Source organism: Moschus berezovskii, chromosome 21 (assembly GCF_049115385.1).
Source record: "Moschus berezovskii isolate FMDL1 chromosome 21, NW_MosBer_1.0, whole genome shotgun sequence".
Lineage (NCBI taxonomy): Eukaryota > Metazoa > Chordata > Mammalia > Artiodactyla > Moschidae > Moschus > Moschus berezovskii.
In genome coordinates this window covers 53,588,708-53,601,212 of record NC_142480.1, presented here as the reverse complement: position 1 = coordinate 53,601,212, position 12,505 = coordinate 53,588,708, and the positions used below count along the sequence as shown (strand labels likewise).

Below are 12,505 nucleotides of genomic sequence, written 5' to 3'. Positions count from 1 at the left end.
CTCTTTTCCAGCAAATAATCTCCAGAGATGTTAAATGCTCCTTTGCCAGATTTTTTCAGCTTCGTATTGCTATTAAAAATTGTTTAAACAGTTGTTGAATTCTGAGACAAAGTTAAGAACAAAAAGAGATACTTGCAAGGGTGGGGAAAGAGCACCGGACTGGGAGTGAGGCAAAATGAATCCTCACTGCATCTCTAAATGCTCTGTTACCTCCTTCAAGTCCCTTCACCCGCTGTGCCCGCCCCCCTTTCTGATGGATCTGGTAAAGGGAGGCAGGGTGGTAATCTCAAAGGTTCTCCCTTTAGTTCTATTTAAAAATCATTGAGGACAATAAACTCAAAGATTATTTATTAAGTATCTGCTATCTACTCATGGGGAGATCTGTGGAATTTTTAAAGAAAGGATTCACTTCTCAAGGAGCTTATGGTCTTTTGAGCAGATGCAGTTACCAGTACAATATAGTTCGCACACAAATCCACCATCCCCAAATCTAGCCTCACCCAGCGTGTGGCCTCATCTCAAAAATGGCACCGTGCCTCCCAGTGGGATAGGCAAACGGTCCCATCCAGGGGACAATAGTCTGCAAACTTGAAAGTACCATCAATTTAGAAATATAATGAGATTTTTTTCAGTTTTAATTCTGGTATCACCTGTCTTGTTTCAAACTCTTCTTTCCAGAGTCACCATAAACCTCACAGATGCCCAATTCAGTGACTTCTTTTTAAAGATTATCAGTTCCAACTTCTCAGCAGCAGTTGGGACTGTGTTCCTACTTTTCTCTTCAGCCCTCAGCTTTTAACTTCCTTGAAACTCTGATCTCTGAATTCTTCTGCTCATACAGGGTGTGGCCGTCTCTGGCTCCTCCCCCACATGTATTGTGCAGTAATGCTTGTGTCAAGTGAAAGAGAGGAGTTGTTATCTGGCCCAGTGCTTCTGTGTGTTACACTTGTGTCCTGGGCAGAAATGTATAAACAATTTCAGGGATAGTTTGGCGTTAGCGTGTCTCGTTCAGTCTGATTCCCATTTCTGTTGATCACAGGGTACTTTATCCACACTCGTTTCAGTGTCTAATGTGTGCAGAATGCTGTGGAAGAGTTCTTTACTTAATTTTTTCACGTCTCTCTCACACCCACTGAGTTCTTAGAGGACCCGGTTCTTTTACTGCTACTGCTTTTAAGGCTTGACACAAATGTTTTGGTACATTGAGGATATTTAGTGCTTTTTTATTTAATGAAAGAAACAAATCTGAGGGTGTTTAGCATTATGTCTTCATAGTCTTCCTTTTCCTAGAAAGTAATCAATAGATTAAAAAATACTTTCCATTTTAAAAGAAAAGTTGGAAGTATGTTTCCAGTGAACAGTCATGTTTAAAACCAGCTGAACTACAGGATCATCTTTTGTTTACTTTTATCTAGTTTGTTTCACTTTTTCTATTTCATATTCAGTGCTCTGATTTCATTTAGTTTGTCTTCCAGTTTCTCCATCTCTTTTTTTTAAATTTTTTTTCTCAAGCCTCTATCAAGCTTAGTAGAAAAACTGTTGTATACATATATAAAAATAATATATATATTTTTTGAAAACATGAATTTTTGCCTACTAAAAAAATTTATGACATTTTGTTTCTACTTAGTATGAATAGAATGCTAGATTTCTGATTTTAAAAAAATGCAACCAGCAACAGAGGTTTACTGTATGGCACAGGGAACTACAGTCAGTATCTTGCAATAACCTATAATGGGAAATAATTTCAAAAATAATACATGTGTATGTGTATAACTGAATCACCATGCTGTGCACCTGAAACATTGGAAGGCCACTGTACTTTGATAAAATATATATATTTTTAAAAATGAAGAGTTGAAAGTGTATCTCATATACTCACATGAGATACCATTCACACCTGCCAAGTTGGATACATCTAAACAGGTAAGAGCAGTGGCAGGTGTTGGCAACGGTGTGGAGAAATTAGAACACTCAGACATTGGTGGTAGGAATGTCAAGTGGCACAGCCACTCTGGAAAAGTCTGGAAAACCCTCAGACTTTATTAAAGGCAAAGTTATCATCACTTGACATAGCTGTTCCACCCGTCGGTGTATGCTCAAGTGAAACATGTCCAATGCTCGTATATGGATATTCATAACAGCCAGAGAGTGAAAGCAGCCCACATGTCTATCAGCTGAAGAATAAAAAAAGTGTGGGCATATCCATACAGTGTTGTTGATTATTAGGCAGTAGAGTACAGTACTGATAAAACGCTAAAACACAGATGAACCTTGAAAGCTAAGTGCAAGAAGCCAGTAACCAAAGACATCAAAATGTATGATTCCATTTATGCAAAATGTCCAGAGTAGGCAAATACATCGAGACAGAACACAGATTAATGGTTACCTGGAGCTGGGAGGGGAGGGTTTGGGGTCGGGTGTGACTACTGATGGATGCAATATGTCTTTTTTGTGCCATGGAAGTCTTCTAAAATTAGATAGTGGCCATGGTTTCACAGCTGTGTTAAGACACTGGACCACTGGATAGGCTGTTTGCTACTGCTGCTGCTGCTGCTAAGTCGTTTCAGTCGTGTCCAGCTCTGTGCGACCCCATAGACGGCAGCCGACCAGGCTCCGCCGTCCCTGGGATTCTCCAGGTAAGAACACTGGAGTGGGTTGCCATTTCCTTCTCCAATGTGTGAAAGTGAAAAGTGAAAGTGAAGTCGCTCAGTCGTGTCCGACTAGTAGCAACCCCATGGACTGCAGCCTACCAGGCTCCTCTCTCCATGCCATTTTCTAGGCAAGAGTACTGGAGTGGCTTGCCATTTCCTTCTCCGGGATAGGCTGTTTAACAGACAGTTAAATAGATGCGTCTTCGACTATATGAGTTATGTTTCAATTTGTTGCTGTTGCTCAGTCCTGTCTGACTCTCTGCAGCCCCGTGGACAACAGCACATCTATCTTCCAGAGTCTGCTAAAACTCTTGTCCATTTAGTCAGTGATGCTATCTTGCAATCTCATCCTCTGTCACCCGCTTCTCCTGCCTTCAATCTTTCCCAGCAATAGGGTCTTTTCCAGTGAGTAGACTCTTTGCATCAGGTGGCCAAAGTACTGGAGCTTCAGCACCTGTCCCTCTGATGAATATTCAGGGTTTATTTCTTTTAGGATTGACTGGTTTGATCTCCTTGTTGTCCAAAGGACTTTCTAGTCTTCTTCAGCACCACAACTGGAAAGCATCAATTCTTTCATGCTTAGCCTTTTTTGTGGCCCAACTCTCACATCTGTACATAACTACTAGAAAAACCATAGCTTTGACTGTACAAACCTTTGTCATATATTTCAATAAAGGTCTTAAAATGCAAAATTGCACATACACACACAAAAAATGTAATGTGATATGCTGGATTGCTAACATCCATTGGATCATCAAAAAAGAGTTCCAGAAAAACATCTACTTCTGCTTTATTGACCATGCCAAAGCCTTTGACTGTGTGGATGACATCAAACTGTGGAAAATTCTTTAAGTGATGGGAATACCAGACCGCCTGATCTGCCTCCTGAGAAATCTGTACGCAGGTCAAGAAGCAATAGTTAGAACTGGACATGGAACAACAGACTGGTTCCAAATAGGGAAAGGAGTACGTCAAGGCTGTATGTTGTCACCCTGCTTATTTAACTTAATGCAGAGTACATCATGCAAAATGCCGGGCTGGAAGAAGCACAAGCTGGAATCAAGAGTGCCAGGAGAAATATCAATAACCTCAGATATGCAGATGACACCACCCTTATGGCAGAAAGTGAAGAAGAACTGAAGAGCCTCTTAATGAAAGAGGAGAGTGAAAAGTTGGCTTAAAACTTAATATTCAGAAAACAAAGATCACGGCATCCGGTCCTATCACTTCATGGCAAATAGATGGGGAAACAATTGAAACGGTGAGACACTTTATTTTTTGGGGGCTCCAAAATTACTGCAGATGGTGACTGCAACCCTGAAGTTAAGATGCTTGCTCCTTGGAAGAAAAGCTATGACCAACCTAGACAGCATATTAAAGAGCAGAGACATTACTTTGCCAACAAAGGTCTGTCTAGACAAGGCTATGGTTTTTCCAGTAGTCATGTTGGATGTGAGACTTGGACTATAAAGAAAGCTGAGCACCGAAGAATTGATGCTTTTGAACTGTGGTGTGGGAGAAGACTCTTTAGAGTCCCTTGGACTGAAAGGGGGTCCAACCAGTCAATCCTAAAGGAGATCAGTCCTGAATATATTGGAAGGACTGATGCTGAAGCTGGAACTCCAGTTCTTTGGCCACCTGATGCAAAGAACTGACTCATTGAAAAAGACCCTAATGCTGGGAAAGATTGAAGGCGGGAGGAGAAGGGGACAACAGAGGATGAGATGGTTGGATGGCATCATCAACTCAGTGGCCATGAGTTTGAGTAAGCTCCGGGAGTTGGTGATGGACAAGGGGGCCTGGCATGCTGCAGTTCACAGGGTCGAAAAGAGTAGGACACAACTGAGCGATTGAACTGAACTAGCTGATCCTGGATTGGATCCTGGAACAGTAAAGAACATTAGTGGAAAAAGGAATGAAATCCAAAGTCTGGAGTTAATTAATAATGTTCCAGTGTTGGTTTCATTCTTTAAGTTTTAATTTTTTTTTTTTAACACCAAAGACATTTTGTATTGGGGTATAGCCGATTAATAGTCATTAAAGAAGATTCAGGAACCTATAGAAAAGTTAGAGTGGATATTAGTTGTCTCTTTATGATCACTCAGGCACAACCACTCGATGAAGCATTGGATCAGATTATAGCTTTTCACCACATAGGTGTCATCAGGAGAATTTTGGCCGCTGCTACCTTTAAGTATATCAATACTATTTAATATATACTAATTGTCAACTGAACTGAATTGTCCAAACTGTGATGGGGTCTGAGATTTCACCCTACTTGCAAGCTACCAAGTCAACCTGACAGTTTCATGGCTGCTGTCTGAAGTCAAAAAGCACCCTGAGCATCAGCTTCTTGTTGGTGCTGCTTGCTGCCCTGCTCCCACGGGGGCAACACAAGGGGCCCGGCGAGATGCTGTGTTACAGCTGAGGAACCCCAGCCGTGGGACCCCTGAGTTTTTACTGTGTGCAGTAAGCCTGCCTGACTTTTGTTCTGACTTCACACGCCTGTCTTCGCACAGAAAGAAACAGTATCTGTGTCTCCTGGGGCTGTGTGGTATGGAGATACTCTTAATAAGACCACCTGAAATGAAAGCACAGGCAGTGTCCTTTGCTCACTTCGCACTCACAGGGGTCCTCGAGGAGCTGTCTCCCGTCGCTAGTATGTTCTTGTTGCTAGTATTCAAGAATCCGTGCATTCCAAAAGGGATTTGATTTCATTTTTACTTTCCTTCTTTCAGTATTTACTGTATATTAAATAATAGTCTGCTAACTTTTTTGTTAAATAATACATTATTTTTGTATTATTTATATATTTATATGTTATTCTGCAAAATGCATAACTCATTTTCTATAACACACAAATGCCTAAAATGACATGAAAAGGGAAGTCAGTTCGTCCCTCAAGTATTGACAGTGAAGAAAATTCTGTCTACTCATTGGCCATAGAGTAATGTCTGAAAAGGTGATGATAACATTCTCGGATCAAGAGTTTTAAAAGAATTTCCTCAGATGTTGACCGGAGAGGTGTTGGAGGTCATGGACTGGGAGAGAGCAATGTCATGGTAATTCAGAGCTGCTCAGCGTTCTTCACTGTTGTTAAAGGGTCTGCTTTTAAATTTTCTGTTATCTGTTTAAAATTTGTTGCTATGTTCATGGAGCAAAAGTACAGTTACTATGGACCCTTGCCTTTCCTGTTGACAGAGAAACTTACTTCACTGGAAGTGAAGTTTGGCTCATTTCAAATGAGTTCACAGAGTTGGTGCAGTGCACAGTCAGAAGATCCTTCTCTAAATGAAAGGTTCTGTTTTGTTTTTTAAGCAAACTTTGCTGTTTCCATTCTTTGAAAGATGGGGATTGGGTTTGTTAAGGTTACTGAATTTGAGGTTTCTTCCTTATACACACTCAAATTGCATTTTGAAAGGGAATACTTTGCATAATCCCAGGGAACCTGCTGAATATTCTTTTCCATTCCACTTTCAAATTTTTGGCATCATTCTGTAACACACCAAGAGTTGAAACAGTGATGATGGCCCCTGGTCCCAGCCTCCATTCGTCTCTGCTGGGAAAAGAGCTGAAACGAGTCAATGATTTCGTGTTTGTTTCCTGTGGCTCTAGGTTTGCATAGTTTATTTGCAAGTAGTTTAATTTCTTGCGTTTGGTCTTCGTCAGACAGTTGTAATTTGGCAGAATGCCCCGTGGCTCTGCCTTATCTCACTTAGCATGTTTAGGAAACCTGTTGTTCTTTCTTACCCATATAGTTTAGCATCTTCTCACCGAAGATCAGAAATTGACAAATGTAGGTCCTCCAAGCCTAGTTATTCTTTGGCAAGAGAAATAATACAGACTTCTTCGAGCTAGTGTGGGGATTAAATAAAATGTGTGTAGAATTCTTAACCTGATACCCAACGTATAGTAATCCTTGAATAAACAGGAATTATTTTTGCATTTTTTTTCTGACTTGCAAACCAGGATATGAGATACGTATTTCAACATTTGATCCATTTTACCTGTTAACTTTTTCCTTTATTTACCCTTGGCCGCACCATGGTTTCCCTCTTTGCGTGTCTTTTTCCGTTTTGCTTTTTTATGCCTGACTCTTACTCAGTCTCTCTTTCCCTTCAGATAAACCGAGAAAACTGGTGTACCATTGAGCCATGCCCTGACACAGCATCTCTTCTGGCTCCCACTCAGAGCCCAGGTAAGCGGGGGTTCTCCATCTTCCAGTTTGCTTTAATAACTGCTTCCAAAAGTCCCTCTTCCAGAGCCACCATCCCACTCTGATGCAGAATGTTGGAGATCTGTCCTTCATGAACATTAGTGGGATAAGTGAGAAGAGTGTTATGTGATTTGGGTTTCTAGGCCTTTTATCTATCTCACAGCTGAAAATGAATGTGTAATTACCTAAATTTCATTTTAGTAGTAAGTTTCCACAGGTGGCTTTTTGGTTGATTAATTCATCTGTGAAGGCATGTGTGCTGTGCATATATGTACATGTGATAATGGTTTCTTAATATGGTAAAACTATAAATATAGGTTATTAAGGACTAATCCCAGGTCTCTTGATTTTGGCTGTGCATTGAAATTACCTGGGGAGCTTTAAAAATATACTTGTGTCTGGGTCCTACCCAATTTAATTAGGCTGAGGTGTAGTCTGAGCATCAGATCTCTAAAAGAGCCTTTGATTCCTCTGCTGTGTAGTCTAGAGTGAGAATCGTAATCTTTGGAAATACTGTCAGCAGTTGAGGCTTTCCTTAAGTACCCACGAGGTATTAGTGACATTAGATGAGGGTAAAAGGCCCTGAAGACCTTGGTGGTTAATGACGCAGTACGTGTTTTGTGGTTGTTAGGAGTCCTGACTTCTTACCCAAGTTGTGCCACTAATTCACTGTGATGCAAGGTTTGTTCCTAATGTCTGTGCTCTATTGTCTTCCATCCCTGAAGCCTACTGGCTTTCCTTAAGGGAAGAGTCCAAATGACTGGTGAGTAACTCATGTACCCTATGCCTGTTCTTGCAGCTGGTAATTTGCATTTTGGGCTCTTGAGTCTGCTTTACCCAACAAAACCTCTGTTAAGCTTTTCAGTTTTTCCTGACTTGCTTTAAAAATTACCGAGTTCTTATTTGCTGGTCTTTTTAGAAACAGTTTAGCTGTGGATGTATGGCAGTAGGAGGAAATTTAAGAACAAGATGGTTCAAATCCTCTTCCTAAAGAGAAGTTTCCTGCTGATTCTCAACCCTCTGACTTTGCTCCAAAGAAAGTGTTGGAAACAAATATGAGAAGAGTTTTTTTTTTTTTCTTTTCTATTTTTCTCTCATACAGAAGTTAAAGAATATTATTATGCGGTTGTTGTGTTTAGGGTCTCCAGTTATTGTAAGGTTGACCCTGTTCACAGATGTAACTGACCCATTCTCCGTCTGATCCCCTAGAATCTTCTACTTGAAAGAATACTGCTCACTCTGTTTTAGTTCCTTAGCTGTTAGGGGCTTTTTTCTAGAAGTGTAATTACTCTCAACCACTCAAGCCGTGAAGTTGTCTGCCCTGCAGAGGTTGCCTCACAGAATATTCACAGGAAGGTTTTCCACATGCCACAGTTTATTTTTACTCTTTTAAAGAGGTGAATTTGAAACCCTGAGCATTTTCCCCAGGACATAGTCTTAAATATCATTGACTTTCTCCATACCCCAGCCCCCCGAAAGACTTTGATTCTTTGGAATCTTTTTAAACCTCAGTTTAACAAAATCCTGAATTATGCTGCTGAACTTGAGGCCTGAGATTATGATTGTAGGCCTAGTTTCTTGTGAATTCTGGATACGTTGAATCATGCAGGTTTCTTTCGCTTTTAAATGCAGCTCAAGAGAACAATAGTGTTAGACTAAGTAAGGTAATAACCTTTAAATTTAACATCACTTTGTATACTCCTCAGGCTTCCCTAGAGTCTCAGACGGTAAAGAATCTGCCCACAGTGTGGGGCACCTGCATTCGATCCCTGGGTCAGGAAGATCCCCTGGAGGAGGAAATGGCAACCCACTCCAGTATTCTTGCCTGGAGAATTCCATGGACAGAGGAGCCTGGTGGGCTAGAGTCCATGGGGTTTCAAACAGTGGGACATGACTGAGCGACTAACACTTGCACTTTTTTTCACTTGTATAATCTTCAGTTCAGTTCAGTTCAGTCGCTCAGTCGTGTCCGACTCTCCACGACCCCATGAATTACAGCACGCCAGGCCTCCCTGTCCATCACCAACTCCTGGAGTACACTCAAACTCATGTCCACAGAGTCGGTGATGCCATCCAGCCATCTCATTCTCCGTCGTCCCCTTCTCCTCCCGCCCCCAACCTTTCCCAGCCTCAGAGTCTTTTCCAGTGAGTCAACTCGTCGCATGAGGTGGCCAAAGTATTGCAGTTTCAGTCCAGGATAAATGCACACTTGTTTAAGCAGAAATAAAGGCACATTGATTACGGTTAACATGGTTCAGCAAAGCCCAGTGATTGGGCTGCTGATAAGTTTTCCTACCCTTCCCCAACTGTAATTTGTTTGCATATGTAAAATTTAAGCCCAAGTGACTCGATAAGCACTTTGAAAGTGCACATTACATTTTGCTTGCTTTTAAAAAGCTGGTGGCTCAGAACGCAAAAGTAAGAGACAGATTTATAAATGGGTCACAAAATAGGACTGACCCACTGCAAAGTGTCCTGTCCTTACCTGACACGTGTCAGATCACACGTTATAGGTTAATGTAGTGTTAACCCCATTCGGTATGTGTATCATATTATGCCTGCTGTGTGCCGAGGCGCAGACTTCCGTTACTAAGTGTGTAAATTCCTTCTCACCATCACTACAGCTATTTTAGGGAGGGACACACTATCCTATTTCATTGGTGAGGAGACTGAGTCTTAGAGGTCATGACTTCTTGCCTGGGGTCTCTTAGTAGTCGCTCTTATCTAAACCCAGTGAAGGTTGTTCCTGTGTATACCTTCCTTATGCTCCACCTTGTGGATTAGGAAGAAAGATTCCATTCATTTTGAAAACCTGCCAGCATATGTGAGATGAGGGTCCCCGCACTCCCATCTGTGGGGGTGTCATAACGCCTTCGGGTCCTCTCCTCTCCCTTTTTCCTTGTTTTCATGCTCTTCCCTCCGCCCCAGCTCGACAGCCAGCGTGGTATCCCATCCCAGACTCGGTTTCGTTCCCTGGGTGAGGTGTCCTCCCAGGACTGAGTTTGGATCCTTTCCGTTAGAATGTCTTGAACCGCTGCGTTTTCCAGTCTGGAACTTGGACGTGGTCTGTTTGCCTGCCAGCTGGACAGCGAGCAGCTCAGCGTAGTTGCTGTGACAGCCCTTTCTGCTCTTGGGCAGCCCCCTCCCCCTCTGTTTTCCCCTCAGCCACAGAGTGGAGTTTTTTATTTTTCCAAGTGGGGAAAGCCGGGATGGTGGGGGGTGGAGGGAGCAAGTAGAAAAATCACAGCCACCGACTCCACCTAAGTTAGTACATACTCTATCTGTGAGGGGGAAAAACACCCAAAACTCTAGAATACCTGTGATTTCCAGGCTTTTAAAAGCAGGGCTATTCCTGTTGAACTAACACACACAGAAACAGTTTGGACTATTGAAATGGACTACTTTTTTACTTTAAACAGAAACATTTTCAGATCTGTAAGCCAGCCTCAATTCCTGTGGCATGATTTATGTATTAATACTTCTATGTTGAAATTGCCCCTTACTATATTCATTTCTACCCCAAGATTGTAAACTGCCCCCTACCCTCTCACACACAAACATGAAACAGCTCTTTATTTGGATAATCCCCAGTCCCCAGTCAAATGCTTCACTAAGAGAAAAGGTAATTTTGTTGACAAGTAATTCATGACCTGTATCAGTGCAGTGCCTTTTTGACCTTGTCTTAGATTCCTGGTTAATCCAGGGCTGATAATTTCTTTTAATAAATTTATTTTTTAATTGAAGGATAATTGCTTTACAGAATTTTGTTGTTTTCTGTCAAACATCAACATGAATCCAGGGCTAATAATTTATTAATGATCATTTATTGGTTAATGTAGATAAAACCTTTCTGTTCTCGTCTCTGAACACAGACGTGTACACACAGTTACCGTCTAAGCATGTGTGTGATGTGCATGCATGCTCAGTTGTATCTGCCTCTTTGCAACTCCACGGGCTGTAGCCTGACAGCTTCCTCTGTCCATGGACTTCTCCAGGCAAGAATACTGGAGTGGGTTGCCACTCTATTCTCCAGGGCATCTTCCCGACCCAGGGATTGAAGCTGCATCTCCTGCATTGGCAGGCAAATTCTTTACCGCTGTGCCACTGACAAAGCACACTGTCTAAGCATAGACTCTAAGAATTAAAAGGGACACTAGCATCATCTCGTCCAGCCTCCACTCCCTCTTCTGTGTAGACAATTTTTTCGAGACCTCTTGCCACAGGCACGCGTTCATTGCTCCAGCCTTTCTAGTGAATGACCCTGATGACTTCAGGAGTCTGTGAGCCTGTGGCCCGGAAGCCTAGTTATAGTGAAGCTCTGGTTTCACTGGGCAAGCCTTCAGCCGTCCTCAGACACATTTTCTTCAAGCTCCTCTGCAGCCTGAATGTATCTCGGGTATTTCTACCCTCGTGACCTCATTGCCAGGTTTCTCAGTGTTGCGGTTTGATTTGTTTAGGAACAGACACCGCCGTGGAGGTGCAGCGCTGGTGGCACCCGAGACCGTGCCCATGTTGGACTGGGGTGCACTGTCTGTTGCGCTTGTGCTTTGTGAATAGGGCCTGAAGCCGTTAGTGTCTTCTGTTTTGCCCTCACCTCATGTTGTCAACTCCTCTTGAATTTCCTTTCAAGCAAAACCTCCAGGTAGAGTTCTCTTGAACTGCTGGGCAGCAGGTTGTCTACTCTGTCCCTTATCACTTAGTAGCACCCGAAGATTTGATAAACTTCCATGTGTTTTCCAAGTCATGCATCATGCCAACTAGAATGGAATCGCTTCACCTTTCAAACCTTCTGAAGGAGGTTGATATCTTTCTTGGTATCACTATGTACCAATGTCTTAATTTCTGTTGTTACCAGACCACGTGTCCCTTTTGGTTACAAAGGGAGAGAATGAGTTAAATACTGAGCTAATTTAGATATACCAAGCCTGTAGAATTCTTTGAGGTACCAGTACAATATTTCTGTTAAGGTCCCCCTCTGTGTGATTCCCCAGAGTTCATATCCTAGTTGTTGAACTGAAAACAGATTCTAGATTATGTATTTTTCTTCATCACATTATTCATTCAATATCAGATCTATCTAGGACAAACAGTTATATTTCAGTTATTGCATAATAAAATCTGTACGTTTAATACACTGGTATGCTTATTAGTTATGCTTCCTGTTTGTCTTTCATCTTAGTATTTTGATAAAGTAACAAGTTTCCAGAAAGAACTTAAGTCTCAAAACAGAAATTGCCCACAAACCCTATCACATAGTTCCCTAACGAAGAACTTCAGATTTTGGTAGCAAAAGAAATAAATTCTCTTAACTACCAAGAGGAAAAGATGTATGTTTAAATGCATAGGTGTCATTACAGTTCTACATCACTGTTTTATTTTTCCATTTTTGTGCCCTTGATTTATATGTCAGACTCAGGTTATCAACAGAGAATTGAAAGCTACTAAATTTGAGTCCTTTACAGCTTCTTAACTGAAACATGTATATTATCATATGTGAAATAGATCGCCAGTCCAGGTTCGGTGCATGAGGCAGGGTGCTCAGGGTTGGTGCACTGGGATGACCCTGAGGGATGGGATAGAGAGGGAGGTGGGAGGGGGGTTCAGGATGGAAAACACCTGTAAACCCATGGCTAAT

At 41.8% G+C, this 12,505-nt stretch overlaps 1 protein-coding gene across 9 annotated transcripts in view; it reads left to right on the top strand.

Annotated features, from left to right (window-relative positions):
* AKAP13 (A-kinase anchoring protein 13) overlaps positions 1–12,505 on the top strand; it is a 315,522-nt gene that overhangs the window by 215,709 nt on the left and 87,308 nt on the right. For all 9 annotated transcript variants that reach the window (XM_055417745.2, XM_088829675.1, XM_088829674.1 and 6 more), the window contains one exon: positions 6,777–6,852. In XM_055417745.2, the coding sequence (XP_055273720.2) occupies positions 6,777–6,852 (76 nt within the window). The remainder of the gene's footprint in view (positions 1–6,776; positions 6,853–12,505) is intronic.